Source organism: Odocoileus virginianus, chromosome 10, assembly GCF_023699985.2.
Source record: "Odocoileus virginianus isolate 20LAN1187 ecotype Illinois chromosome 10, Ovbor_1.2, whole genome shotgun sequence".
NCBI lineage: Eukaryota > Metazoa > Chordata > Mammalia > Artiodactyla > Cervidae > Odocoileus > Odocoileus virginianus.
The window spans coordinates 68,263,290-68,289,447 of NC_069683.1; the positions used below are offsets into that span (position 1 = coordinate 68,263,290).

Sequence of the window (26,158 nt, forward strand, 5' to 3'; positions counted from 1 at the left end):
AGGTTCTTTCCTGTTTTCTTCTAGGAGTTTTATGGTTTCAGGTCTTACGTATAAGTTTTTAATCCATTTGAGTTATTCTTTGTGAGGAGTGTTCAGATAGGGATCTAATTTCACTCTTTTACATGTGAATGTCCAAACTTCCTAGCACCATTTATTGAAGACTGACATTTCCCCATTGAGAATTCTTGGCTCCTTTGTCAAAATTACATTACCATATATTGTTGTTCAGTCACTCAGTCGTATCCAACTCTTTGTGACACCATGGACTGCAGCACACCAGGCTTCCCTGTCCTTCGCTATCTCCCGAAGTTTGCTCCAACTCATGCCCATTGAGTCAACGATGCATCCAAGCAACTCATCCAACTCATCTTCTGTTTCCCCCTTTTCCTCCTGCCTTCAATCTTTCCCAGCATCAGGGTCTTTTCCAGTGACTCAGCTCTTCAGATCAGGTGGCCAAAGTATTGGAGCTTCAGCTTCAGCATCAGTCCTTCCAATGAATATTCAGGGTTGATTGCCTTTAGGATGGACTGGTTTGATCTCCTTGCTGTCCAGGGGACTCTCAAGAGTCTTCTCCAGTACCACAATTTGAAAGCATCAATTCTTCAGTGCTCAGTTTTCTTTTTGGTCCAACTCTCACATCTGTACATGACTGGAAAAACCACAGCTTTGACTATAGGGACCTTTGTTTGCAAAGTGATGTCTCTGCTTTTAATATGCCACCTAGGTGTATCATAGCTTTTCTTCCAGGGAGCAAGCATCTTTTAATTTTATGGCTTCAGTCACAATCCACAGTGACTTTGAAGCCCAAGAAAATAAAGTCTGTCACTGTTTCCGTTGTTTCCCCATCTATTTGCCATGAAGTGATTGGACCAGATGCCATGATCTTAGTTTTTTAATGTTGAGTTTTAAGCCAACTTTTTCACTCTCTTTCATGTTCATCAAGAGGCTTTTTAGTTCTTCTCTTTCTGCCATAAGGGAGGTGTCATCTGCATATCTGAGGTTATTGATATTTCTCCTGGCAATCTTGATCCCAGCTTGTGATTCATCCAGCCCAGCATTTTGCATGAATGTACTCTGCATATAAGTTAAATCAGCAGGGTGACAATATACAGCCTCGACAGATTCCTTCCCCAATTTGGAACCAGTCTGTTGTCCTGTGTCTTATTCTAACTATTGCTTCTTGACCTGCATACAGGTTTCTCAGGAGGCAGGTAAGGTAGTCTGGTATTCCAATTTCAAAAGATTTTGTGATCCACACCAGTCAAAGACTTTGTGAAGTGAATTTGCTCAGTCGTGTCCGACTCTTTGTGACCCCATGGACTGTAGCCTACCAGGCTCCTCCATCCATGGAATTTTCCAGGTACTGGAGTGGGTTGCCATTTCCGTCTCCAGGGGATCTTCCCGACCCAGGGATCGAACCCAGGTCTCCCTCACTGCAGGCAGATGCTTTACCGTCTAAGCCACCAGGGAAGCCCACAGTGTAGTCAGTGAAGCAGAAATAGATGTTTTCTGGAATTCTCTTGCTTTTTCCATGATCCAGTGGATGTTGGTTATTTGATCTCTGGCTCCTCTGCCTTTTCTAAATCCAGCTTGTACATCTGGAAGTTTCTGTTCATGTATTGTTGAAGTCTAGCTTAAAGGATTTTTGAGTATTACCTTGCTAGCATGTGAAATGAGTGCAATTGTATGGTAGTTTGAACATTCTTTGGCATTTCCCTTCTTTGGAATTGGGATGAAAACTGACCTTTTCCAGTCCTGTGGCCACTGCTGAGTTTTCCAAATTTCCAGCATATTGAGAGCAGCACTCTAACAGCATCATCTTCTAGGATTTGAAACAGCTCAGCTGGAATTCCATCACCTCCACTAGCTTTGTTTGTAGTAATGCTTCCTAAGGCCCACTTGACTTCATAGACCAGGATATCTGGCTCTGGGTAAGTGACCACACCATCCTGGTTATCCCGATCAGTAAGACCTTTTTTTTATACAGTTCTCTTGTGTATTCTTGCCACCTCTTCTTAATCTGTTCTGCTTCTGTTAGGTCTTTACTGTTTCTGTCCTTTATTGTAAACATCTTTGCATGAAATTTTCTGTTGGTATCTCTAATTTTCTTGAAGAGATCTCTAGTCTTTCCCACCTATTGTTTTCCTCTATTTCTCTTTGCTCTTCACTTAAGAAGGCTTTCTTCTCTCTCCTTGCTCTTCTCTGGAACTCTGCGTTCAGTTGGATGTATCTTGCTCTTTCTGCTGTGCCTTCAGCTTCTCTTCTTAGCTATTGGTAAGGCCTCCTCAGACAACCATTCTGCCTTCTTGTATTTCTTTTTCTTGGAGATGGTCTTGATCACTGCCCCTTGTACAGTGTTTTAAACCTCTGTCCATAGTTCTTCAGGCACTCGGTCTGTCGGATCTAATCCCTTGAATCTGTTTTTCACTTCTACTGTATAATCAGAGAGGATTTGATTTAGGTCATACCTGAATGGCCAAGTGGTTTTCCCTACTTTCTTCAATTTAAGTCTGAATTTTGCAATAACAAGTTCATGATCTGAGCCACAGTCAGCTCCTGGTCTTGTTTTTGCTGACTGTACAGAGTTTCTCCATCTTCAGCTGCAAAGAATATAGTCAATCTGATTTTAGTAATGACCACCTGGTGATGCTCATGTGTAGAGCCTTCTCTTGTGTTGTTGGAAAAAGGTGTTTGCTATGACCAGTGCGTTCTCTTGGCAAAACTGTGTTCACCTTTTCTCTGCTTTTTTTCTCAGGATTGCTTTAGGCTCTTTGTAGTTCCATCTAAATTTTTGGATTGTTTTTCCTTTACCTCTGTTAAAAATGCCATTTGAGTCTTGGTAGGGATTTCACTGAATTTCTAAATGGTTTTTGGTAGTATTGATTTTTTAACAATATTAATTCTTTCAACCCTGGATATATTTCCATTTATTTGTGTCTTCTATTTCTTTTACTACTCTTTTATGATTTCAGAGTGGAGATCTTTCATCTGCTTGATTAAATTTATTCCTAGGTTTTTGTTTTTGATGCTATGATAAGTGGGACAGTTTTTCTCTTTTTCAAATAATTCATTATTGGTGTATAGAAAAACTACTGTTTTTGAATGTTTATTTTGTAAATTGCAACTTTACTGAGTTTGCTGAATAGATCTAAAAGCTTTTTGGTGGGTCTTCCCTGGTGGCACAGTGGTTAGGAATCCGCCTGCTAAATCAGGGGACACAGGTTCGATCCCTGGTCCGGGAGGGTCCCACATGCTGTGGGGCGGCTAAGCCCCTGTGCCACAACTACTGAGCCCGTGTGCTGCAACTACCGAGGCCTGCAAGCCCGAGAGCCTGTGCTCCGGAACAAGAGAATACACCAACTAGAGTGTAGCCCCCACTTGCCTCAACTAGATAAAGCCCGCACGGAGCAATGAAGACCCAGTGCAGCTTATACATTTCTGAAAAAGATTTATGTTTTGCCCATAGTCTGTATTTAACAAAATAAAAGCTTTCTGGTGGAGTCTTTAAGTTCTTTTATATATAAAATCATGTCATCTGCAAACTGGGTTAGTTTTACTTCCCTCTTTCTAATTCTGTTGCCTTTTCTTCTTCTTGCCTGATTGCTCTGGCTAAGACTTCTGGAACTATGTTGAATAGGAGTGGTGAAAGTGGGCACCCATGTCTTGTTCTTTAAAAAAAAAAAGTTTTAAATATTTATTTGGCAGCACCAGGTGTTAGTTGCAGCACATAGGATTGTCAGTCTTCATTGAGGCATGTGGAATCTTTAGTTGCAGCTTGCAAACTCTATTAGTTGTGGCATATGGGACCTAGTTCCCTGACCTGGGATCAAACTCAGGTCCCCTGCATTGGGGGCATGGAATTTTATCCACCCAACCACCAGGGACATCCCTCTTGCTTTGTTCTTGATCTTAGAGGCTAAGCTTTCAACCTTTCACTAATGAGTATGTTATCTGTGGGCCTGTCATACATAACTTTTTATTATGTTGATGTACATTCTTTCAATTATGTTAAGATAAACAGATGTTGAAATTTTCAAATGCTTTTTCTGTCACTGAGATGATATTTTTTTCATTCTATTAATGTGATGTATCACAGAATTATTTGCATATGTTAAACCATCCGTACATCCTAGAAATAAAAGTCCCAGTTGATCATGGTGAATCATTTTTTTGTGTGTGTTGCTGAATTCAGATTGCCAGTATTCTATGCAGATATTGGCCTATGGTTCTTTTCAGGTAGTAGCCTTTTCTGACTTTGGTATTACAGTAATGTGAGCCTCATAAAATGAATTTGGGAGTGTTCCTTCCTCTTCTTTTGGTAAGAGCTTTGATAATGATTTAGTTCTTCTTTCAGTGTTTTGTAAAATACTCCAGTGAAGCTGTTTGGTCCTGGCTTTTTTAGTGCTGGGAAATTTTTGACTACCCATTCAGGCTCTTTTGGAGAAGGAAATGGCAATCCATTCCAGTACTCTTGCCTGGAAAATCCCATGGATGGAGAAGCATGGTAGGCTACAGCCCATGGGGTTGCAAAAGAGTCAGACACAACTGGGCAACTTTTCACTTTCAGGCTCCTTATTAATAAATGGTCTGTGCAAATTTCCTATTTCTTCTGAGTCAGTTTGGCAGGTTATGTTTCTATTTTTCCCATATCAGCAGTGGGCCAGGGTATGCCTTAGCTTTCGGGGGTGAGAAACTTCAGTTTTTTAAAAAATAATTAGCTGAACCTTAAAAGGGCATTTTTTCCTTGACAGATGTGGTGTTTCTTGTATCTACACTCATACCATTGTTTACCTAAATAAGACACACATTCAAGCCTGATGTTGCTGGGGGCATAACTCTGCCCAGAGTGAAGCTGAAGTAATGATGGGGAGGGAGGAAGAATTATGTACAAATATTACTGTAGGAGTACTTTTTATTATATAAAGGATTTTCTGCAGATTGCACCTTTTCCTCTTGGATACTCTGTAACAATATATATTTAAGTCTTCCTTGCATGTGTGCTAAGTCGCTGAGTCGTGTCTGACTCTGCAACTCTAAGGATTGTAGCCCGCCAGGCTCCTCTGTCCATGTGATTCTCTAGGTAAGAATACTAGAGCGGGTGCCATGCCCTCCTCTAGGGGATCTTTCCGCAGGGTTGGAACCCCCATCTCTTATGTCTCCTGCATTGGAAGGTGGGTTATCACTAGCCCACTTGGGAAGCCAAATCATCCTTTTGATATAGTTAAAAGTTGTAAAGAAAAAGTGTTGAAAAACCGTATGTTAATACAGTTGCAGCTGATTTATATCAGGAATGGTAATTTTAAAATTTCTACAACAGATACACTTGTTTTAAAGATTCTACCCAGAAGAATAAATAAGTGGCTTTAAATGAAAGTCCTTTGAGCAGTGCCTCTCAGACCCTGGTGTTCAGAATCACCTGATAGGATTGCTAAAAGACTGCTGGGCTCCACCCCAGAGATTGTGATTCAGTAGATCTGGGATGGGATCTACTGTAACAAGCTTCCATGTGAGACTGCCACTGGTCCAGGCAACCACACAACAATCTGCCTTTTCACTTTGGGCATTTTCTGTTAGTTTCTCCTAAGTTTGATAAAAATGAAGCAAAACCACACACTACTCTTGGATAAAGAACAAAATTTTATTCTAAAAATAGATCTCAGTAACAAGGCAATACCAAAAGTTGGTCCTTACAATAAAAAGAAAAAATCTAACAGAAATTTGCTTTATATTTTTTTCCTGAAAAATACAAAATTATCACTCTAATTTTGCCAGCTCTCATTAACTGTATTTGAATTATTCATTCTGTGGACTATCCAAAGACATTTAAAAATCATAGGTTGAATTCTACCTAATATTTAAATATACATTTGAATTGCTTTTATCTTCAAGTAACTACATTCTTAAAGAATGCAAATGAGACTGAACATTTGCTGAAGTAAACATAATGAGGAAGATAAATTTATGCTTAGGAAATGTGCTCCAAAGTGAAATACTGGTATATATAGCTGTTTCCCTTATTTTTTGCAGATAACCAAAAAAAAAAAAAAACCCCAAACCCCAAAACCTGATTGCATTGAAGTACTGATATTTGAAAGTAACAAATTATACAACTTATATACAGAAAAAGACATAACTAAATTATTTCAAGCCCCAAGCACAGGAAATTTTAAAGGCAAATAATGACATTCAGTACTTAAAAAGTGGTTTTATATTTTCAAAGTGCTAAGAAACAAGTATTCAAGAAAATTTCAGGCCTGTCTACAAAGTTCTGACTGACTTGAAGTACTGAAATATCAAGAATTCAGAAGATAAGTTAAGGTTAAAACGCCTTCTTTACTGTAAAACATGTCTTCAGTATATTTTGCAAAGAAATGAAGCAGTGATTAAAAGACCAGTTATGGATAAGTTAGTAACACAAAACTTATCTATCAGCCCAGATCTCTTTTCAAACTAATGCAAACACATGTTTAATAACACTCCTTCCACACTGCACGTGTCGTATCCATCCATCCTGTCACATCCGTATTTTGGATAATTCTTATTATTCATCATGTTAGTTGGCCATAATACACAGTGAGTAGAAATGATCCTTTCATATCAAAATTCTTGATTCTCTGCACAAAAGTTACATTTAATGCCTTTTAAATGTATGTACACATTTATTAGGACTTCTTAGCTCATTTCTGGGCTGTCAGAAATTGGTGTGATTTACTTTGACCGTCTAAGATAGAAGAAACAGTATGTTAGTACCTAGTATGACTAAGCATCTCTTTTGTTAAAACTTGACCCTGAGTTTTGTGTCCTGGAATATAAACTGTAAAGCTGAAAACACTCCAAAATATGTTGGCTAATACTGCTGTCTTCACAATATTATGCTTTTTCTCTCCATTAACATAATAAATCTGAAAGTGCCTCCTCCTCAGCAGGGGAGGAGAGGAGTAGTCTAGAGAAGACCCAAACATGGAAGCAGGAACGTCCAGTCTTAAAAACTCCTGTTTTAAAACTGTGTAAGAATTTATTCCAAAATATGTTGGTGTTTTAGTGTAAAGACGCTATTTCCCCAAATCTCTGAGTGACACTGATGGAGTGCACCTACCGGGTTAGCAGCCTGAGGGGAGCCCCACAGCCCCCGGCTTGGCAGACACAGCACTTCTCTCTCATCTGGACCAAAGACTGCTAACTGTTGCTGTGGAAATCATCTAAAGGTCTTTTTTTTTTTTTTTAAAGCTAGGTCTGTTTACATTATGCTAACCATTTCTAAACATTGAAAGCAGTTCTATATCTATTAAAAATATTCACTAAACATAAAATTAACAACTGAACATGAAATAAAGCAATTTCCAGTGGTGACAGTGTTCTCACAGTAGCAAATAATCTAAGTATTTAATACTAACTAAGTCTTTAAAACATTATTATGTTAAAACACCGCAATTACAGAGGGAAAAAAAGGCAGTTACATCAACTGCTATTGAAAGCGCAAAAGAAAAATACAGGCTCTCCAATGGTTCTCTAACAAGGATAAGCCCAGATACTGTTTCTAGTTTTTATTTTTTTTTTTGGTGGGGGAGGGCATGTATTTTGTTCTAAACAAAAGAACTAACTTAAAATATTGATGGTTTCTGAAGAGACAATAAACAAATTATGCTTAAGATGTGGCTTATTCATATAATTTCTGCTATGTGGCAATGGTAATTAGGATATATCCAGCTGTTAATAGCACTGAGATTCTTTGTGTGACTAACAAAGACATCAAAATCCTTAGTGCTGAGACAAGCTCCTTATTTGAATGACCAGATGGCATCATACCCTTCAGTGATAGTGCTTTCCAATCACTGGCCTATTACTTTTCCAATCACTGTGACCACTGCCACAGAAAAGTAAGACTGGACTTGTTTGTCTCACTATGTATTTTCTAAAACTGAATATAATACCACTGCATTAACTATATGCTCCATATGTTCATTAAAAACCCCCAAACCAAACCCTTTTTCCTTTAATAATCATGAGGAATCTTTACATATTTATATAATACACTGTATATTATATGCATGGCCTGTTTATGCTATTTTCAAGAAGAGAATACTGTATTAAAGCAATAAATCAAAATTAACTGATAGGGCTGTATCACTCTTCTTTCCATTCGTTCTTGGAGTCCCTTAAATGATGGCATCATGTTCATCGCTGTAATAAATCAAAAGTTAAAATTACTTTGTTTTATATTTGTATCAAAATACTTATAGTTCATATTTTTAAGTAATAAATAATTTCAAGCTTCAGAATCAAAACTGTCATTGCTTTGTGTTTTCTTTTTTTTTTTTATTGTTTTCTTAAGCAAAAGTACCTGGTATACTGTAGTGGTTAAGGATTCAATCAGTGTATTCAGGTTGCAAAATGGGTCTACATTCAAATCTCTGCTCTAGAGTGGCTGTGTGACTTTACATCAATTAGCTATTACAACCCTCTTTAAAAAAGAAGATAACCAGAACACAATCATTTCATGAGCATCTACTACGTGCCAGGTGTGCTGTTACAGACTTTACACCCATAGCTCATTCAGTCATCACAGTAGCCCTAAGCAGAGTGAAGGCACTGAAAAAAAAAATATGTATGGGTGTGTATGCATGTATAAGGTTAGGTATTTAATCAATCGATTCCATTTTGCAGAAGATCAGAAGCTAAGCAAGCATGTAAGCATGTGGACTCTCATCTTGACTACTAGACACTGTGATACACCATTTACATGAAAGTAGGCAGGCACCCTCCCAGACTCAGATTCAAGTCTGTCTGCCCCAACCCACCTCCTACCACATCACCCCACTGTCTACCCATGCAGCCCTGAGAAACACCGCAGCTAACACTTAAGCAGCGTTATTATCCGGCAAATGGAAGTTAGAAATGCTCATAATTACTACATGCTGGTCTCAGTTTCCTTAATGGGAAAATAGTAAGTCTTTATTTACGGAATGTCATTATTTATAGCTTCAAAGGAATGACTGGCTTTAAAATACACTTTAAATATTGATATTATAAAAAAGATGTATTAAATTTAATCAAAATGTGCCTTCTGTTTAACTGGTGAAATTTCCCCCCCAAAAAAAAAAAAAAAAAAAAAAACAGATGATAAATATTTCTAGGAACAGAGTGGTTTTAAAAATATTCCAGATTTAAAGCATTTTTAGAATTAACTTAATTTAGTTAGTTTCCTTTTTTTTTCCTTCTTTTATAGACTGAGCTACAAGAGGAAAGAATGAATGTTTCTGAATGTGCTTTAATCTGACAAAACACTATGCTGATATTCTTTTAAAGTAAGTTTGATATGATGGCTACTATACATGGAAGGTAAGTTACAATTTAAATATTTTTTAAAGTCTGGTTTTCTTAGTTCAATGAAAAATCTGAGACTTATTTTGATATTTTCCTCCTAGAAATTCATAATGTACATCAACATATCAAAGGCTTAACAGAATTTTACTGTGCTGAATCAGTATTTCCCAAATGTTTCTGACATGGAAACTCTATGGGACGCATATGTATTGACACATGACAACTTAAATTTTGGAAAATGCCATCTGTTCTATGGTATTTATTTTATATATACATTAACTGATGCTGGGAAAGATTGAGGGCAGGAGAGGAAGGGGACAACAAAGGATGAGATGGCTGGATGGCATCACCGACTCAATGGACATGCATTTGGGTAAACTCTGGGAGTTGGTGATGGATAGGGAGGCCTGGCGTACTGCAGTTCACGGGGTCGCAAAGAGTTGGACACGACTGAGTGACTGAACTGAACAATCAAAAGAATAAATTCACTCTTGTACATATAAGACTCAAAAGAAAAACCAAAAGGACTTTGTTGGAGTAACAAAAATTGGGAGATGATACCTCTAAAAACCATCAGATCTATAGAATGACATGATTTGTTGTTGAGGACTTGTTGATAAAGCTCACCTGAAAAGATGGTTTTACTACAGATTAACTGTAATATATTATACTAACAACTCATTATCAGGGAAAATGAGGCTGTCAGAATTTCTTTATTTGTCACAGAAAGCAAAAATCATGTTTTTATCGAGGATGCTATTTTAGTGTGTCTTACTTATGTTTGTTGGCAGCACTAAGTCAGCAGCCTCAGGAGACCTGATGCGGTATTTCTTGTGATTAGAGGTGTAAGCATGTGAAAAGGGCTAATTAAACTTGGGTCTCTGGTTAAAAAAAGAAAAAGGATGGCACACTAATAAAATACAATCAGTTTTACAGGTATGTACATCCATTTTCATTTGCAAGTAATTATAATCACGAGCTTGTACCCAATTTGCTTTAGGCATAAAGGATTAACAGGAATATAACTCATAAATCTATGAATTATTAATCCCTGAGATGAACACTGGCTCTACTCTTAAATTTTGTCATAATATTTAAATAAAGAACTAATAATAATAATAATAATAATAATAATAATAATAAAAGTCCTGGCCAATCAAAACTTACATGGTTCTATACCGAATGCCTCGTCTTGAATAATACACTTTGCATCCAATGTAAAGAAAAGATAAAACTCCCAGTGTTAATACAATACCACCAACAAAGCTGCCAGTATCAAATTTTGATCCTTTATTTTCCTTAGAAATAATAGTTGCTGTGACTAGAAGAAAACAAAACAAAAAATAGGTTTTAGTGCTTTTAAAATACACTGTAATAAGCTAAAACACTCTGAATTTCTATATAAGCATTCTGACTTGAGGACGAGAAGGACATGAAGTTGCTTTCTAATTGATTTTGTGTCTAGTGACTGCCTGGCTTTAGTTTTCTTCAGCTGATGCAACACATCCCTTATTAAAGAAACCCCCACTGCCTGCAGTCCCAAGATCTTAATGCGAGACTGGACTTGGATGGTCTACCAAAACCATCCAAGGCAGCAAGATTTGGCGAATTCTTTTATGAATTCTCTTTAAGGGTTCATGCCCTAAACAAAACATGTCTGGGTAACAGCTGTAATCCTGAAACTGAATCCAATTTGAGTAAATGTTTCTAATGGAAATTTCTCCTTTTGAACAAATTGTGAATTTTAACTATTTTAATTTTGTGAAGTCAATACATAAATTGTAGTAATAAAGAAGAGAAACTATTCAGAATAGAAGTATATAAAAACACAAAAAAGGAACCATAAAGTCTGATATTTGTTCTGATAAATGTAATCAACAGCTTTTAAAGAGAAGTTCAACTTTGGATAACTTAAAAGAGAATTTTAAGGTTTTTGAATTCCAGGTTTCACAGGCATTACATTTTAAATAAATGAAAATAAAAAGAGTGCTGACACTAATAATATATATGTGACTATATCTAATACCATTAAAAAATATCTTTATTGCACAAGTGGATTAAAACTGAAGCTCACCATGATTTAGGTTTAGAAATCATGGAGGCTGATCCTACCTAATTCCCTTCTAGAGTGAGGTACAAAAAATTAAAAGTATGACAAGTTTTCAAATCATGCAAAATAAAATTCCGTTTAGGATAATTTATTTATTTACAGATGGATCTTATACAGTCATTATTTGGCATGATTAAGTTGGAAGCTAATTTCTTAAAGGGACAAGATAGTTACTACATCAACTCTTTTCCTGATCTCTACAACTAATTTCTATAGGAAATGAGAAATAATTGCCTAAATTTCTACATTTTGCAGAATGGAATGATATAAATGCGGCATTTAACAACTATTTTTCAGCATAGGAAAAAATAGGTCCATTTTATACGTACCTGTTACTGATGAAGGAACAGATGTCATTGAACTATTGTGGGCTGTGGTAACTGTGGATACTGATAGCTGGGATGTATTTTGTGAAACATTTGCTATTTTGGGTGTAGACCTTAAGGTGGTGGAAGTCGTATTTGTTGAGACCACTGGTGTTATCACTTTAGATGTTGCAGTGGGTTTCGAGGTGGTGGCTATCCCATTATTTGAGGCTGAGGAATCTTTTTTTTCTGATGATTCTTCCTCAGGTTTCAAGGTGGTAGTGGTCACATTATTTGGGGAAACTGAAGCTGTTGATGGTTTCACACTGACGTTGGAAGATTCATGTCTATGGTTGGGATGTCCCTGTTGGTCTATGAGAAGATGAAGAAACATTAAAGCAAGGGCTGTGACTCGGATAATCAAGCTGCCACTTCACTCACTGCCTTTCATGGTCACGCATAAAGGAAAAGGTCTAACAAACACGCCAGCGTGTAGACACTTGGTCTACTAATACTCTGCAGTACACAGCAATAAGCTATAGAATGTCCCAAAATAGGAAAATATTCAAAAGGAACCAAGCCTTGATTTACATAAAGTGAGGAATTTTTGTGACCATATGGTGGGGCGGGGGGAAGAGGGAAGGAGACCCAACCCAGAAGACGGAGCCCTTTCAGTACAAGGACAGTGTCTTAACCACCTCCGTCTGAATACTCCATGCTTTATGTCACAGTATTAGTTGAAAAGATTATTAAACCAATGGATGTAAAAAAGGTTTTCAAACTTTAAAGTTTCCCTGCCACATTCTTCCAAAAGGCTTTGAGGACGAACAGTAGCTACATGCTTCTAACTGCCTGAAGTGGATGTGAGCATAAGCAGGACATTCTTTATAAGAGTAAAACCAACTTCCCATGATACATTAAGAAGTGAAATAACATTGCAGAACATGGTTGGTTGGAAATCTCATAGTGGTGATAATAATTTTCCATCGTTGGAAACATATTTCTAAAAATATTTTGGAAAGCTTTAAATATGCAAAAGCCAATTTTATAAGGGGAAACCATTGATGTTAATTTAAAACAAACAACTGGAAATAAGTAAGCACTATTACCAAAAAGTAAATACTAAGTATCTATGTATAAAATGCCCTATGGCCAAAAGCAAACATTTTTGTCTTAATATTTTTTCATACTCTATCTTCATTGTAACACTATAACCTAACTGATACTTACAACTAAAGATACTTTAGTTATTTATAATTTACTAAATAAATGTGTGTTAGTTGCTCGGTCATATCTGACTCTTTGTGACTCCATGGACTGTAGCCTGCCAGGCTCCTCTGTCCATGGAATTCTTCAGGCAAGAATACTGGAGTGGGTAGCCATGCCCTTCTCCTGGGGATCTTCCCAACCCAGGGATCGAACCTGGGTCTCCCACACCGCAGGTGGATTCTTTACTGTCTGAGCCACGAACTATTTTACTATATACTATCCAAGGAATAAAAAATCTCTCTTTGCCCTATTGTTGTTCAGCTCCTCTGTCCTCTACTATCTCCCTGAGCTTGCCAGACTCAAGTCCCTTGAGTTGGTGATGCCATCCAACCATCTCATCACCTGCCGCCCCCTCCTCCTCTGCAGTCAGTCTTTCCCAGCATCAGGGTCTTTTCTAACGAGTCAGCTCTTTGTGTCAGGTGGCCAAAGTATTGGAGCTTCAGCTTCAGCATCAGTCTTTCCAATGAATATTCAACGTTGATTTCCTTTAGGACTGACTGGTTGCAATTTCTTTCTTTGTGTCTGCAGGTTTAGTAGTTTGCTATGTTGTCTGCATTTTCTCATTTCACTCTCTCTGGCCAAGAACCAAAGTGGAAAGAATTTGCCCCTGGCCTGCCTTCTCCAGCAACAGCAGCATCAGGCCTTCAGGGTCCCTGTTACACCCAAAAGTGATGACTTCAAGTACTAACACCCTATCTTTCACAATTATTCTGGACTTTTTATTCAAATAATTCAAATATTTATTTTCAGCTTTACAGGCTGGTTTTAATAGTGCTTCTTATCTGGCCATCAGCTTTTACTATTTAAATTCCTATCACCTTTTCTGAACTCTGGGTCTTTATTCTGTGATCTCTTCCACTGAGTATTATCTGATTTTTAAAAAAGACGCAAGGAATTAGTACTTCTATATTATGTTGTTATTGTTCAGTAGCCCAGTCGTGTCTGACTCTCTGTGAACTCATGGACTGCAGCATGCCAGCCCCCCGGTCCCTCACCATCTCCTGAAGTTTGCCCAAGTTCAGGTCCATTGCATTGGTGATAATACAAAAACTTTTGTATTATATAGACTAATAAATTATAATTATTCAAGTAGATGATAGAAATGCTATGAATTTGAACTAATCTTTTATTAATCAATTAAAATGCTCTATAGATATAAATAATATACTTTAGCATTGAAATAATCACATACTATTTTAATCTACTGAATGAATTCTATTATAGTGAAATTAAATACAGCAAAGAACCATTGTTTATATCATATCTCTAGAACAGAATGATCTTTGCAGAGTGCAACAATGCACACAGTGCTGCTTTGGATCACACACACACACACACACACACACAGCCTGCTCTCTTCTCCTGGCCATAAGAAGGTATTCTTCACAGATACTGTACAAAGTCACACGGGCAAAAACAGGGACCTGTCAGGTTAGTTCTTCATTAAGAAAATCCAAATGTGTTAAAGAAATGACTAAGAAGCTAAAAATTTCTACAAATTTTGCCTGACAAAACAGGCAAGTAAGTTTTCTGTTAAGGTGTGTTCTGTGGTGTTTAAATGTGTTAGCTGCAACGCAAGGATGCTCTGTTCTGGGTCAGAGCTCACAGTGCGTCAACCCCCCGTCTCTAATGTAAGCCCACGCTCATCTGTGCTCCTCTGCAGAGACCACCCCGCCACGGGACCTGGGTGTCTTCCCTCTCCTCTAACTGCTCAGTGACTGGCCAGTGTCCTCCACGGCAAGGCACCGTGAACACCTGCAGAGATGTCGGAGGAACAGACCACCCGCGCGGGGCTTGGGAAGGGCTAAGCTCTGCTGTGTCAGCCCTTCAATCTCCACAGCCTCTGAGAAGCAGAAGTCGTAAAGATGTGGAGGGCGGGTGACATGAGCGAAGGGGGTTCAAAGGGACCAACTTCTAGTTATAAAGTAAGTCAATCATGGGGATGTGATGTAAAACACATGGCGACTCTAGTTGTGTCACACTGTATATTTGAAAGTATTTAGGAGAACAGATCTGGAAAGTTCTCATCACAAGAAAAAAAACTTTAACTAAATATGATGACAGATGTTATATAAATTCTTATATAATGATAGCTGTTACTTATTGTGATCATTTTATAATATAGACAAATATCAAATCATTATGTTGTATACCTGAAACTAATATGTTATATGTCAACTATGTATTTCAATCCAAGAAAGTACAAAAACATCCAGTTAAGACAAGACAAAAGAAGGTATAAAGGCCCCAGGAGGGGACGTTATTGGAAAGTGTGGCGCATGCTCTGTGTCCATCTGCACCTCTGCCCGTGGAGGAAAACAGGGGTACAAAGCCCTCGGCCTCAAGCCAAGCTGGAAAGGCTTCAAGGGAACCACCTGAAGAGCGGGCCCAGCGTCCCCTGGGCCTGAAGGGACAAACACTGGGATCTGACTCCGGCCTGGTGACGCTAAAGGAGAGGCAGCAGGTGAGCTGTCTGCCTGTCCGCAGGTTGAAAAGGCTGCTCGGGGAGTTGATTCTCGCCTCCAGTGACCACAGAGGCACTTGTTTCCCACAGACCAAAGCAGGCCCCTGGAACACAGCCAGCATGGGGCCGCTTTCAAAGACAGCTTCACAGAGAGTTCTGCACACAGGGGTGGAGAGACCCAGCAGAGAGGTGGACATCAAACAGCGGGGGCCACAGGAGTGGCATCACCGACTTGATGGGCATGAGTCTGAGCAAACTCCGGGAGCTGGCGATGGGACAGGGAGGCCTGGCGTGCTGCGGTCCATGGGGTCGCAGAGAGTTGGACATGACTGAGCGACTGGACTGAACTGGACTGGAGGGAGTGAAGCGCGAGGGCCAGCGGGGGGAGGCCCCAGGGCATAGAGACTGGCGAGGGAAGCGCCAGCTGAGGGTCTCCCCAGAAGCTCCCCAAGAACCGCATCTGCCACCCGGGGCACCTCCACCAGGTGAAAACATCCCAGCGGGCTTCTCCCCAAGCCCCTTCAGGCCTGCTTCTGTGAGGTCAAAGCAGCAGGGGTGAGGGGAGAAGGGTGGGGCAAGGACAGGGCCAGCAGTGCAGACCCCCTGCAGCGGGCCCGGGCTGCCGGAGGCAGGGATCCCACTCATCACAGTGCTATTCCTTTTGGTTTCATTCTGAACAAGACAGACACCCCTAACTACAACTCATTCAACAAGCTGAGCATCCGTGCTATCAGTAACACCTCCGCTAACGCAGGTGGGGCTGCGGGACAGGGTGCAGGGGGCGCACAGGGTCAGTGTCAGCACTGAACTGCGTCCGCCTAACACATGGTGAAGCCCTAACCCCGAGTACCTGAGGATGTCGCCTTATTTGTAGATAGGATCTTCACAGAGGAGTATAATCAAGTTAAAATGAGGTTATCAGGATGAGGCTTAAGAACCTGGTATCCTTGTAAAGTGGGAAATTTGGAGACAGACAAACATACAGGAGGAACACCATGTGAAGATGAAGGCAGAGATCAGGATGGTGCTTCCAAGAGGCCAAGGAAAACCAAAGAGTGCCAGCAAAACACCAGAAACAAGACAACAGGCATGGAACAGACCCTCTGTCATCAGCCCTCAGGGCGATGTAATCTGACAGCCTGTCGACAATCTGACAATCTATCTCTGCTGTTTACGCCACCCAGTTAGTGGTCCTTTGCTGTGGTAGCCCTGGCAAATGAATGCACTCAGGATCACAGGTCTTCCATTTCTAATAAGACATGTCTCTGGGCAACAGTGCTGGCTGGTGGCTGGTTTCTTTCACAGATCTTTGAAACTCAAATCTTTGAGACAAATTCAGTCAGTACTTGTCAAAGCACTCTCAAAATCTGCTTAAGTAAAACCTAAGATCATCTAGAGATTTCAGTCAGAGCTATAAAAATTTCCTGACCTTACCTCTTGGTTTCAGCTAACAATCACAGAAGAGGAGGGGAGGGGCTGCAGTGATGGCGCCATGTGCCCTTTGGACCAGCAGCTGCCATGCTCAGGGGGAGAGGAACGAGACAGACAAGGTACCGTGGAGACGAGCGACATTCTGCCACTGCTGCAGAGAGGCTCTGAACAGACCTACTTCCATGATTATCACCACTGCCGCCAGGATCACGGCACGTGAAGAGGATGCTATTGAAGATATTTTCAGTTCACTGATACAAACAACCAAAAAACAAAAAAGGGATACTCCAAGCCTTTTTCTAATAACACCAGCTGGCCACCTTCTATCACAGCAAGACCAAGGACACTATGAAGCAGCCTGTTTTTTTAGCACCAAGTAAAAGTACTCATCCTTTTCAGAGTCTGCATTTATTCCAACTACCTTTGTATACCCCTTCATGGATCACTGCCTTGTTGTGGCGAGGGAGCTTGCGTTAACTCAGTGATGCTGCAAGTCATGCTCTGCAGGGCCACTCAAGACGGATGGGTCATAGCAGAGAACTCTGACAAAACGTGATCCACTGGAGGAGGGAATGGCAAACCACCCAGTATACTTGCCATGAGAACCTCATGAACTGTACAAAAGGCCAAAAGGATAGGACACCTAAGATGAGTCCCCCCGGGCCTGAAGGTGTCCAATACGCTACCGGGGAGGAGCGGAGGAAAATTACCAATAGCCTCAGAATGAATGAAGTGGCTGGGCCAAAGTGGTAAGACACTCAGCTGTTGATGTGTCTGGTGACTAAAGTAAAATCCGATGCTGCAAAGAACAGTGCTGCACAGGAATCTAGAATAGAATGTTAGGTCCATGAATCAAGGAAAATTGGAAGTGGTCAAACAGGAGATGGCAAGGGTGAACACCGACATCTTAGGAATCAGCAAATTAAGATGGATGGGAATAGGTGAATTTAACTCAGATGACCGTTATATCTACTACCGTGGCCAAGAATCCCTTAGAAGCAATGGAGTAGCCCTCATAGTAAACAAAAGAATCTGAAATATAGTACTTGGATGCAACCTTAAAAATGACAAAATGATCTCGGCTCATTTCCAAGACAGGCCAATCAACATCACAGTAATCCAAGTCTATGCCCCGACCACTGATGGCCGAAGAAGCTGAAGTAGGTTAGTTCTATGAAGACCTAGAAGACCTCCAAGAACTAACACCTAAAAAAGATATTCTATTCATCATCAGGGATTGGAATGCAAAAGTAGGAAGTCAAGATAAACCTGGAGTCCCAGGCAAGCTTGGCCTTGCCGAACAAAATGAAGCAGGGCAAAGGCTAACTGAGTTCTGCCAAGAGAATGCACTAGTCATAGCAAATACTCTTTTTCAACAACAAGAGACAACTTTACACATGGTCATCACTAAATGGTCAATACCAAAATCAAATTGATTACATTCATTGTAGCTGAAGATGGAGAAGCTGTATACAGTCAGCAAAAACAAAACCTGGAGCTGACTGTGGCTCAGATCATCAACTTCTTATAGCAAAATTCAGGCTTAAACTAAAGAAACCTGGGAAAAACACTAGGCTAGCCAGGTATGACATATCAAATCCTGTATGAATTTGCAGTGGCGGTAATGAATAGATTTAAGGGACTAGATCTAGTAACAGTGTGCCAGAAGAACTATGGACAGAGGTCCGAAATACTTCACAGGGGGCAGTGAACAAAACCATCCCCAAGAAAAAGGAAAGCAAGAAGGCCAAGTGGCTATCTGAGGAGGCTTTATGAATAGCTAAAGAATGAAGATAAGTGAAAAGGAAGGGAGAGAGGGAAAGGTACATCCAATTAAACGCAGTTTCAAAGAATAGCTGGAAGAGACAAGAAAGCCTTCTTCAATGAACAGTGTTTAATAACAGAAGAAAACAACAAAAGGGGAAAGACTAGAGATCTCTTCAGGAAAATTGGAAACATCAAGGGAGCTTTCTGCCCAAAGATGGGCACAATAAAGGATTAAAAATGACAGAGACGTAGTAGATGCTGAAGAGATCAAGAAGAGATGTAAAGAATACAGAGAACTGTATAAAAAAGATCTTAATGAATCAGATTACTATGATGGTGTGGTCACTCAACCAGAGCCAGACATTCTGGAGTGCAAAGTCAAGTGGGCCTTAAGAAGCACTGCTTTAGTTAATAAAGCTAGTGGATGCGATAAAATTTTAGCAGGACTATTCACATCCCTAAAGGAGGATGCCATCAAGGCTTTGCATTCATATGTCAGCAAATCTGGAAGACCCAGCAGTGGCCACAGGACTGGGTACATGCCCAGAGGGCTCTTACTGCTGGGCCTGAGGGGCAGGCTTCTAATTAAACACACATCAAAGAGCTGACCACAGTCCTTTCCAGAGACCTGGGGTGGGTCCTATCTTCACGTTCCCCCTCTGCCACACTCCAGACCATAGGAGTGTACCCTGGAGCTGGCTTGGGCGTGTCTGGTGTGCTCTTTTCTTGGGGCTGCTCCCCAGGGGACACCCCTTGAGTGCCTGACTCTGGAGGCCAAGGACACTCGTGTTCCTAGATCCCGTGGGACTGTAACAAACGAAAAGGTAGTTCCTGGCTGACTGCCACCTCCAGAGAACTGCACAGACAGCAGATGGAAACACACTTGTCTTTCTGAGAGGCAAGAGCTCTAGCCTGAGGGGCAGGTTTCAGGTGCTCCGAGGGGATGGAGGCTGGGGGACACCATCTTTCCCCTCTCTCTCTGCCTAACTCAAGGTTTTCAAGATCTCCTGCAAAGGAGGTTGCATACTTTTCTGATGCCCCAGTTTCTGCGGTGCTGCCCACGGGACAGCACCAGATCACCTGGCTCCAGGTGCCTGCGGGGCTTGTGTGTGTGGCCCTGCAGGACTGCGTATGCTGGCATACTCTGAAAGCGGTTACCTACGGGTTTGGCTTCCAATCGGTGCTGACTGAGACCCTCTCCTACGGTGACATGTCTTGGCACACCCTCAGCTATTAGCATCCATTAAAAGTAAACAGACTATTTAACAATCAGAAAGGTTTGAGAGAGAAGCACAAGCTAGGGCAGGATTGAACAGGTTTGTCTCCTACATGGATCCACTCATTCAGGTCTGGGCCAGATGGCTGTTTTATCTAATGCACAGAAACCATGACAGACAGTCAAAGAAAAGGAAGAAACAGGAATATGTTCCAAAGTTAAGAACAAGATAAAACATTAGAAAAAGACTTCAATGAAACAAAGATAAGAAATTTACCTGACAAAAAGTTCAAAATAACTGTCATAAACATTCTCAGCAAACTTGGGAGAAAAAAGGATGAGCACACTTCAATAAAGAGAAAATATAAGAAAGTGAGAAGAAGACACAGAGCTGAAGAATAAAATAACTGATACAATGAAGAGGTTTAGCAGCAGAATAGACAAACCAAGAGAAAGGAGCAGTGAACTCAAGCACAGGACAGTGGAACTCCCGCAGTCAAAGCAGCAAAAAGAAAAAAGAGTCATAAAAATGAAGGTGTTTTAAGGGACTTACAGGACAGCTTATGGGAATGTTATAAATAAGCTGTTATATGTAAGCTTCGTGGTAACCACAAAGAAAAAGACCTGTAGTAGATAAAGAGAAAGGAATCAAAGCATACCACTAAAATATGTCATCAAACCACAAAAGAGAACAAAAAGAAGAAATAGAGAAACTGCAAAAGAGCCAGAAAATAGTTAACAAAATGGAAATAAGTCTGTATTTATCAATGATTATTTTAAATGTAAATGGACTAAATTTTCCCATTGAAAGATATAGACAGAGGGGATGAATGGATTAAAAAAAACAAAAAAACACCCATCTATATGCTGCCTACAAGAGACTCACTTCACCTGTAATGACACAGAGAGACTGAAGGAGAGGGGACAGAGAAAGATATGCCCTACAAATGGAAATATAAAGAAAGCTGAGGTAGCTATACTTACATGAGACAAAGTAAACTTTAAAACAAAGACTGTAATAAGAGACAAAGAAGGGCATTACATAAAGAGGTCAATCAAACAAAAAAATTTGCATATATTTATACACCCAACATAGGAACACTTAAGTATATAAAGCATACATTAACAAACTTAAAGGGAAAAATAGACAGTAACACAATAACAAGAGGGGCTTTAATATCCTACTTAAATCAATGGATAGACCATCCCTCCAGACAGACTACCAATAAGGAAACATTGACCTTAAATGACAAGTTAGAACATAAAAGACTTAACAAACTAGTACAGAACATTCCATTCAAAAAGCAACAGAACACACAATCTTCTCAGTGCACATGGAAAATTCTCCAGGATAAATCATATTATTAGACCAGAGAACAAGTTCTTAATGAAGTTAAGAAGACTAAAATAATATCAAGCATCTTTTCCAACCACAATGGTAGGAAACTAGAATTACAGAAGAAAACTGGAAAATGCACAAAGATGTGGAAATTAAACAACATGCTACTGAACAACCAATGAGTCAAAGAGGAAACAAAAAATACCTTAAGACATGAAAATGGAAATAAAGGATACCAAAATTTATGCGTGCATGCTAAATTGCTTCAGTTGTATCCAACTTTTTGTGACCCCATGGACTGCAGCCTGCTAGGTTCCCCTGTTCATGGGGTTCTTCAGGCAAGAGTACCGAAGTGGACTGCCATGCCCTCTTCCAGGGGGTCTTCCTGAACCAGGAACCCAACGAGCATCTCTTATGTCTCCTGCACTGGCAGGCGGGTTCGTTACCACTACTGCCGCCTGGGAAGCCCCTTATGGAAAGCAGCAAAGGAATTCTATCAGTGAAATGCATAGCTATAAATGCCTAACTCAAGAAATAAACAACAAAAAAAAAACCTCACATAAACAACTTAAATTTACACCTAAAGAAACTAGAAAAAATATCAAACTCAAAGTCAGTAGAAGCAATAAAATAACAAAGATCAGAGTAGAAAAATGAAATAGAGACTAAAAAGGAAACAGAAAAGATCAGTGAAATAAAAAGTTGTCTTTCTGAGAAGATAAACAAAAAATGGACAAACTTAGCTAGATTCACCAAGAAAAAAAAGAAACATTAAGTCAGAAAGAAAGAGACATCAAAACTTATACCACAGAAATACAAAGAATTTTCAGAGACCACTATGAACAATTATATGCCAACAAATTGGACAACCAAGAGAAAACAGATAAATTCTTAGAAGCAAAATCTTCCAAGACTGACTAAAGAAGAAATAGGAAATATGAACAGAACAATTACTAATACAGAGATTGATTTAGTAATCAAAACCTCCTAACAAACACAAGTCCAGGACAGGACAGCTTCACTGGTGAATTCTGCCAAATATTCAAGAAGAATTAACATCAATCCTTCTAAAACTCTTCCAAAAAACAGAAGAGATAAGAAGATTTAAAAACTAATTTTAACTCATTGACTGGGGGATTTTTGCAGAAACTAACACCTGTGGCCAGTGATTTTTATTTGACAGGCCAAAAACTAAGTCTGTCATTTCACTAACACTTTGTGGGTTATTACACTCAATAGTTACAACTGGCACACCGGTAAAATCTGCTGTCATAAAAAATTGTCTCCAATCCACTCTTCTGTAGAAGAAATGGAGCATTCTCCAGCACTGTTTCATTTTCACTTGCCATATCAGAATCAGTCAGTAGGGTTTATTGTCTTTTTGTTGGTCTACTAATCATATATGAATCAGAACTGTACTCTGAAGAACTACCATCTTCTGAGACACTAGTATATATGTCACTCAGATAATCAGACAAAGTATCTGCATAAAATTTACTGAAAAATTCTTCACTCAAAATTTTTCATTTTTGATGCATTTCATTGCACCATTTTTGAAAATCTTATGTTTATTGTAACATACAACGTTGAAACCAAAACCTAATGGAACAAAATGTGGATGATAGTGATCATAAGTTGTATAATGAATTCTTGGTCAATTTTAAGCTCTAACAACTCTGCACAGTGATGTTAACTGTATCACTCTCTAAAAATGTATTGATATGTGATATGTCTCTTGTTGACAAATGTTTGGGTAACAGAAGATGTAGTAACACAGTGTTAAGAGGTCAACATTACCCTAACACCCAAATCAGACAAAGATGCCACGACAAAAGAACAGGCCATATCACTGATGAAAATGGATGTAAAAATCCTCAACAAAATATGAGCAAGCTGAATTCAACAATACATGAAAAGAATCATACATTATAATAAAGTGGAATTTATTCCAGGGATGCAACTATGGTTCAACATCTGCAAATCAATCAATATTATATACCACATTCACAAAATGAGGGATAAAAACCATATGATTATCTCAATAGCAAGTAAGTGAAAGTCACTCAGTCGTGTCCAACTCTTTGCGACACCATGGACTGTACAGTCCATGGAATTCTCTAGGCCAGAATACTGGAGTGGGTAGCCTTTGATGCAGAAAAAGCATTTAGGAAAATTCAACATCCATTTATGGATATGTCTCAACAGAAGAGAGGCCATAATGTGCCTCAGCATGATAGAGGCCATAAATGAAATGACTGTAGCTAACATACTCATCAGTGAAAAGCTGAAAACTTCTCCTGTAATATCAGGAACAAGACAAGGATGCCCACTCTAACCACTGTTATTCAACACAGTATTGGAAGTCCTAGCCAGAGCAATTGATCAAGAAAAAGAAATAAAAGGCATCCAAATTAGAGAGGAAGAAGTAAAACTGTCACGATTTGCAGATAATATGGTATTATAAACAGAAAACCCTTAAGACGTCACAGAAAACTGTTAGAACTAAAAAACAAATTCAGTAAAGTTCAAGGATACAAAATACATAAAAATCTATTGCATTTCTTTTCTATACACTAATGACAAACTATCACATAAAGAAACTAAAACCAATCCAATTCACAATTTCATGGAAGAGATAAAATACCCAGGAAAAAATTTAACCAAGTAGCTAACAGGCCTGTACACTGAAAACTATAAGACACTGATGAAAAGAATTAAGGAAGATACCAATAAATGGAAAAATACTCTGTGATCATGAATTGGAAGAACACTGTTAAAATATCCACACTACCTAAAGCAATCTACAGAGTCCATGCAATCTTGATAAAAGTTTCAGTGGTTTTCTCAAAAATAGAAAAAATAATCCTAAAATTTATATAGAATCACAAAAGATCCTGAGTAGCCCAAGCAATCCTGAGAAATAACAACAAAGCTGGAGCCATCACTTTCTAAATTAAACTAATTACAAAGCTACAGTAATCAAAATGTATGGTATTGGCATAAAAACAAACACACATATCAACAGAAGTGACAGCCTAGAAACCATACAAATATGGCCAATTAATTTATGACAAAGAAGCCAAGAATATATGAATACAAAGGGAAAAGGACAATCTCTTCACTAAGTGGTGATGGGAAAACTGGACAGCCATATGGAACAGAAAGAAACTAGACCACTCTCTTATACCATACACAGAGAATTAACTCCAAGTGCAGTAAGACTTGACAGTACTTAATGTTAGACCTGAAATCATAAAACACTTGAGAAAACACAGGTAATAAAGTCCTTCACAGAAGGCTTGGCTATGGTTTTTGAGATTTGACACCAAAACCAGAGATAACTAAAGCAAAATATAAACAAATGGGGCTACATTAAACTAAAATACATCGGAACAGCAAAGAAAACCATTAACAAAATGAAAAGGCAGACTACTGAATGAAGGAAAATATTTGCAAATCATGTATGTTAAGAGGTTAATATCCAATTTGTATAAAGTCATATAGCTCAACAGCAAGAAAATCAATAATCTCATTTAAAACACAGAAAATCTGAATACACATTTTTCCAAAAAAGACAGAGATGGCCAACAGATCAAAAGTGTTCAACATCACTAATCATCAGTTCAGTTCAGTGGCTTAGTTGTGTCTGACTCTTTGCGACCCCATGGACTGCAGGACTTCAGGCCTCCCTGTCCATCACCAATTCCTGAAGCTTACTCAAACTCATGTCCACTGAGTCAGTGATGCCATCCAACCACCTCATCCTCTGTTGTCCACTTCTCCTCCTCCTGCCTTCATTCTTTCCCAGCATGTATTTTCCAGTTAATCAGTTCTTCACATTAGGTGGCCAAAGTATTGGAGCTTCAGCTTCAGCATCACTCTTCCCAATGAATATTCAGGACTGATCTCCTTTAGGATGGACTGGTTGATCTCCTTGCAGTCCAAGGGAGAGTCTCAGAGTCTTCTCCAACACCACAGTTCAAAAGCATCATTTCTTCAGTGCTCACTTTTCTTTATAGTCCAACTCTCACATCCATACATGACTACTGGGAAAACCATTGCTTTGACTAGATGGACCTTTGTCGGCAAAGAAATGTCTCTGCTTTTTAGTATGCTGTCTAGGTTAGTCATAGCTTTTCTTCCAAGGAGTAAGCATTTTTTAATTTCATGACTGCAATCACCATCTGCAGTGATTTTGGAGCCCAAGAAAATAATTCTGTCACTGTCTCCATTGTTTCCCCATCTATTTGCCATGAGGTGATGGGAACAGATGCCATGATCTTCATTTTTTGAATGTTGACTTTTAAGCCAGCTTTTTTACTCTCCTCTTTCACTTTCATCAAGAATCTCTTTAGCTGCTCTTCACTTTCTGTCATAAGGGTGGTATCATCTGCATATCTGAGGTTATTGATGTTTCTCCCAACAGTCTTGATTCAAGCTTGTGCTATGTCCAGCCTATCATTTTGAATGATGTACTCCGTATAGAAGTTAAATAAGCAGGGTGACAATACACAGCCTTGACAGACTCCTTTCCCAATTTGGAACCAGTCTGTTGTTTCAAGTCCGGTTCTAACTCTTGCTTCTTGACCTGCAAACAGATTTCTCAAGAGGCAGGTCAGGTGCTCTGGTATTCCTATCTCTTTCAAAATTTTTCACAGTTTGCTGTTATCTACACAAAGGCTTTGGCATAATCAATAAGGCAGAAGTAGATGTTTTTCTGGAATTCTCTTGCATTTTCTATGATCCAGTGGATGCTGGCAATTTGATTTCTGGCTCCTCTGCCTTTTCCAAAACCAGCTTGATCATCTGAAAGTTCACGGTTCATGTACTGCTGAAGCCTGGCTTGGAGAATTTTGAGCATTACTTTGCTAGCATGTGAGATGAGTGCAATTGTGCAGTAGGTTTGAGCATTCTTTGGCATTGCCTTTCTTTG

At 39.3% G+C, this 26,158-nt stretch overlaps 1 protein-coding gene across 1 annotated transcript in view; it reads right to left on the reverse strand.

Moving 5' to 3' along the window:
• Window positions 1-5,619: 5,619 nt before the first annotated feature.
• TMEM123 (transmembrane protein 123) overlaps window positions 5,620-26,158 on the reverse strand; it is a 75,744-nt gene continuing 55,205 nt past the window's right edge. Inside the window, exons 8-10 of the mRNA XM_070473682.1 lie at window positions 11,764-12,111; window positions 10,492-10,645; window positions 5,620-8,181 (exon numbers count right to left, since the gene is read on the reverse strand). Coding sequence (XP_070329783.1) covers window positions 8,157-8,181; window positions 10,492-10,645; window positions 11,764-12,111 — 527 coding nt within the window. The 3' untranslated portion in view covers window positions 5,620-8,156. The remainder of the gene's footprint in view (window positions 8,182-10,491; window positions 10,646-11,763; window positions 12,112-26,158) is intronic.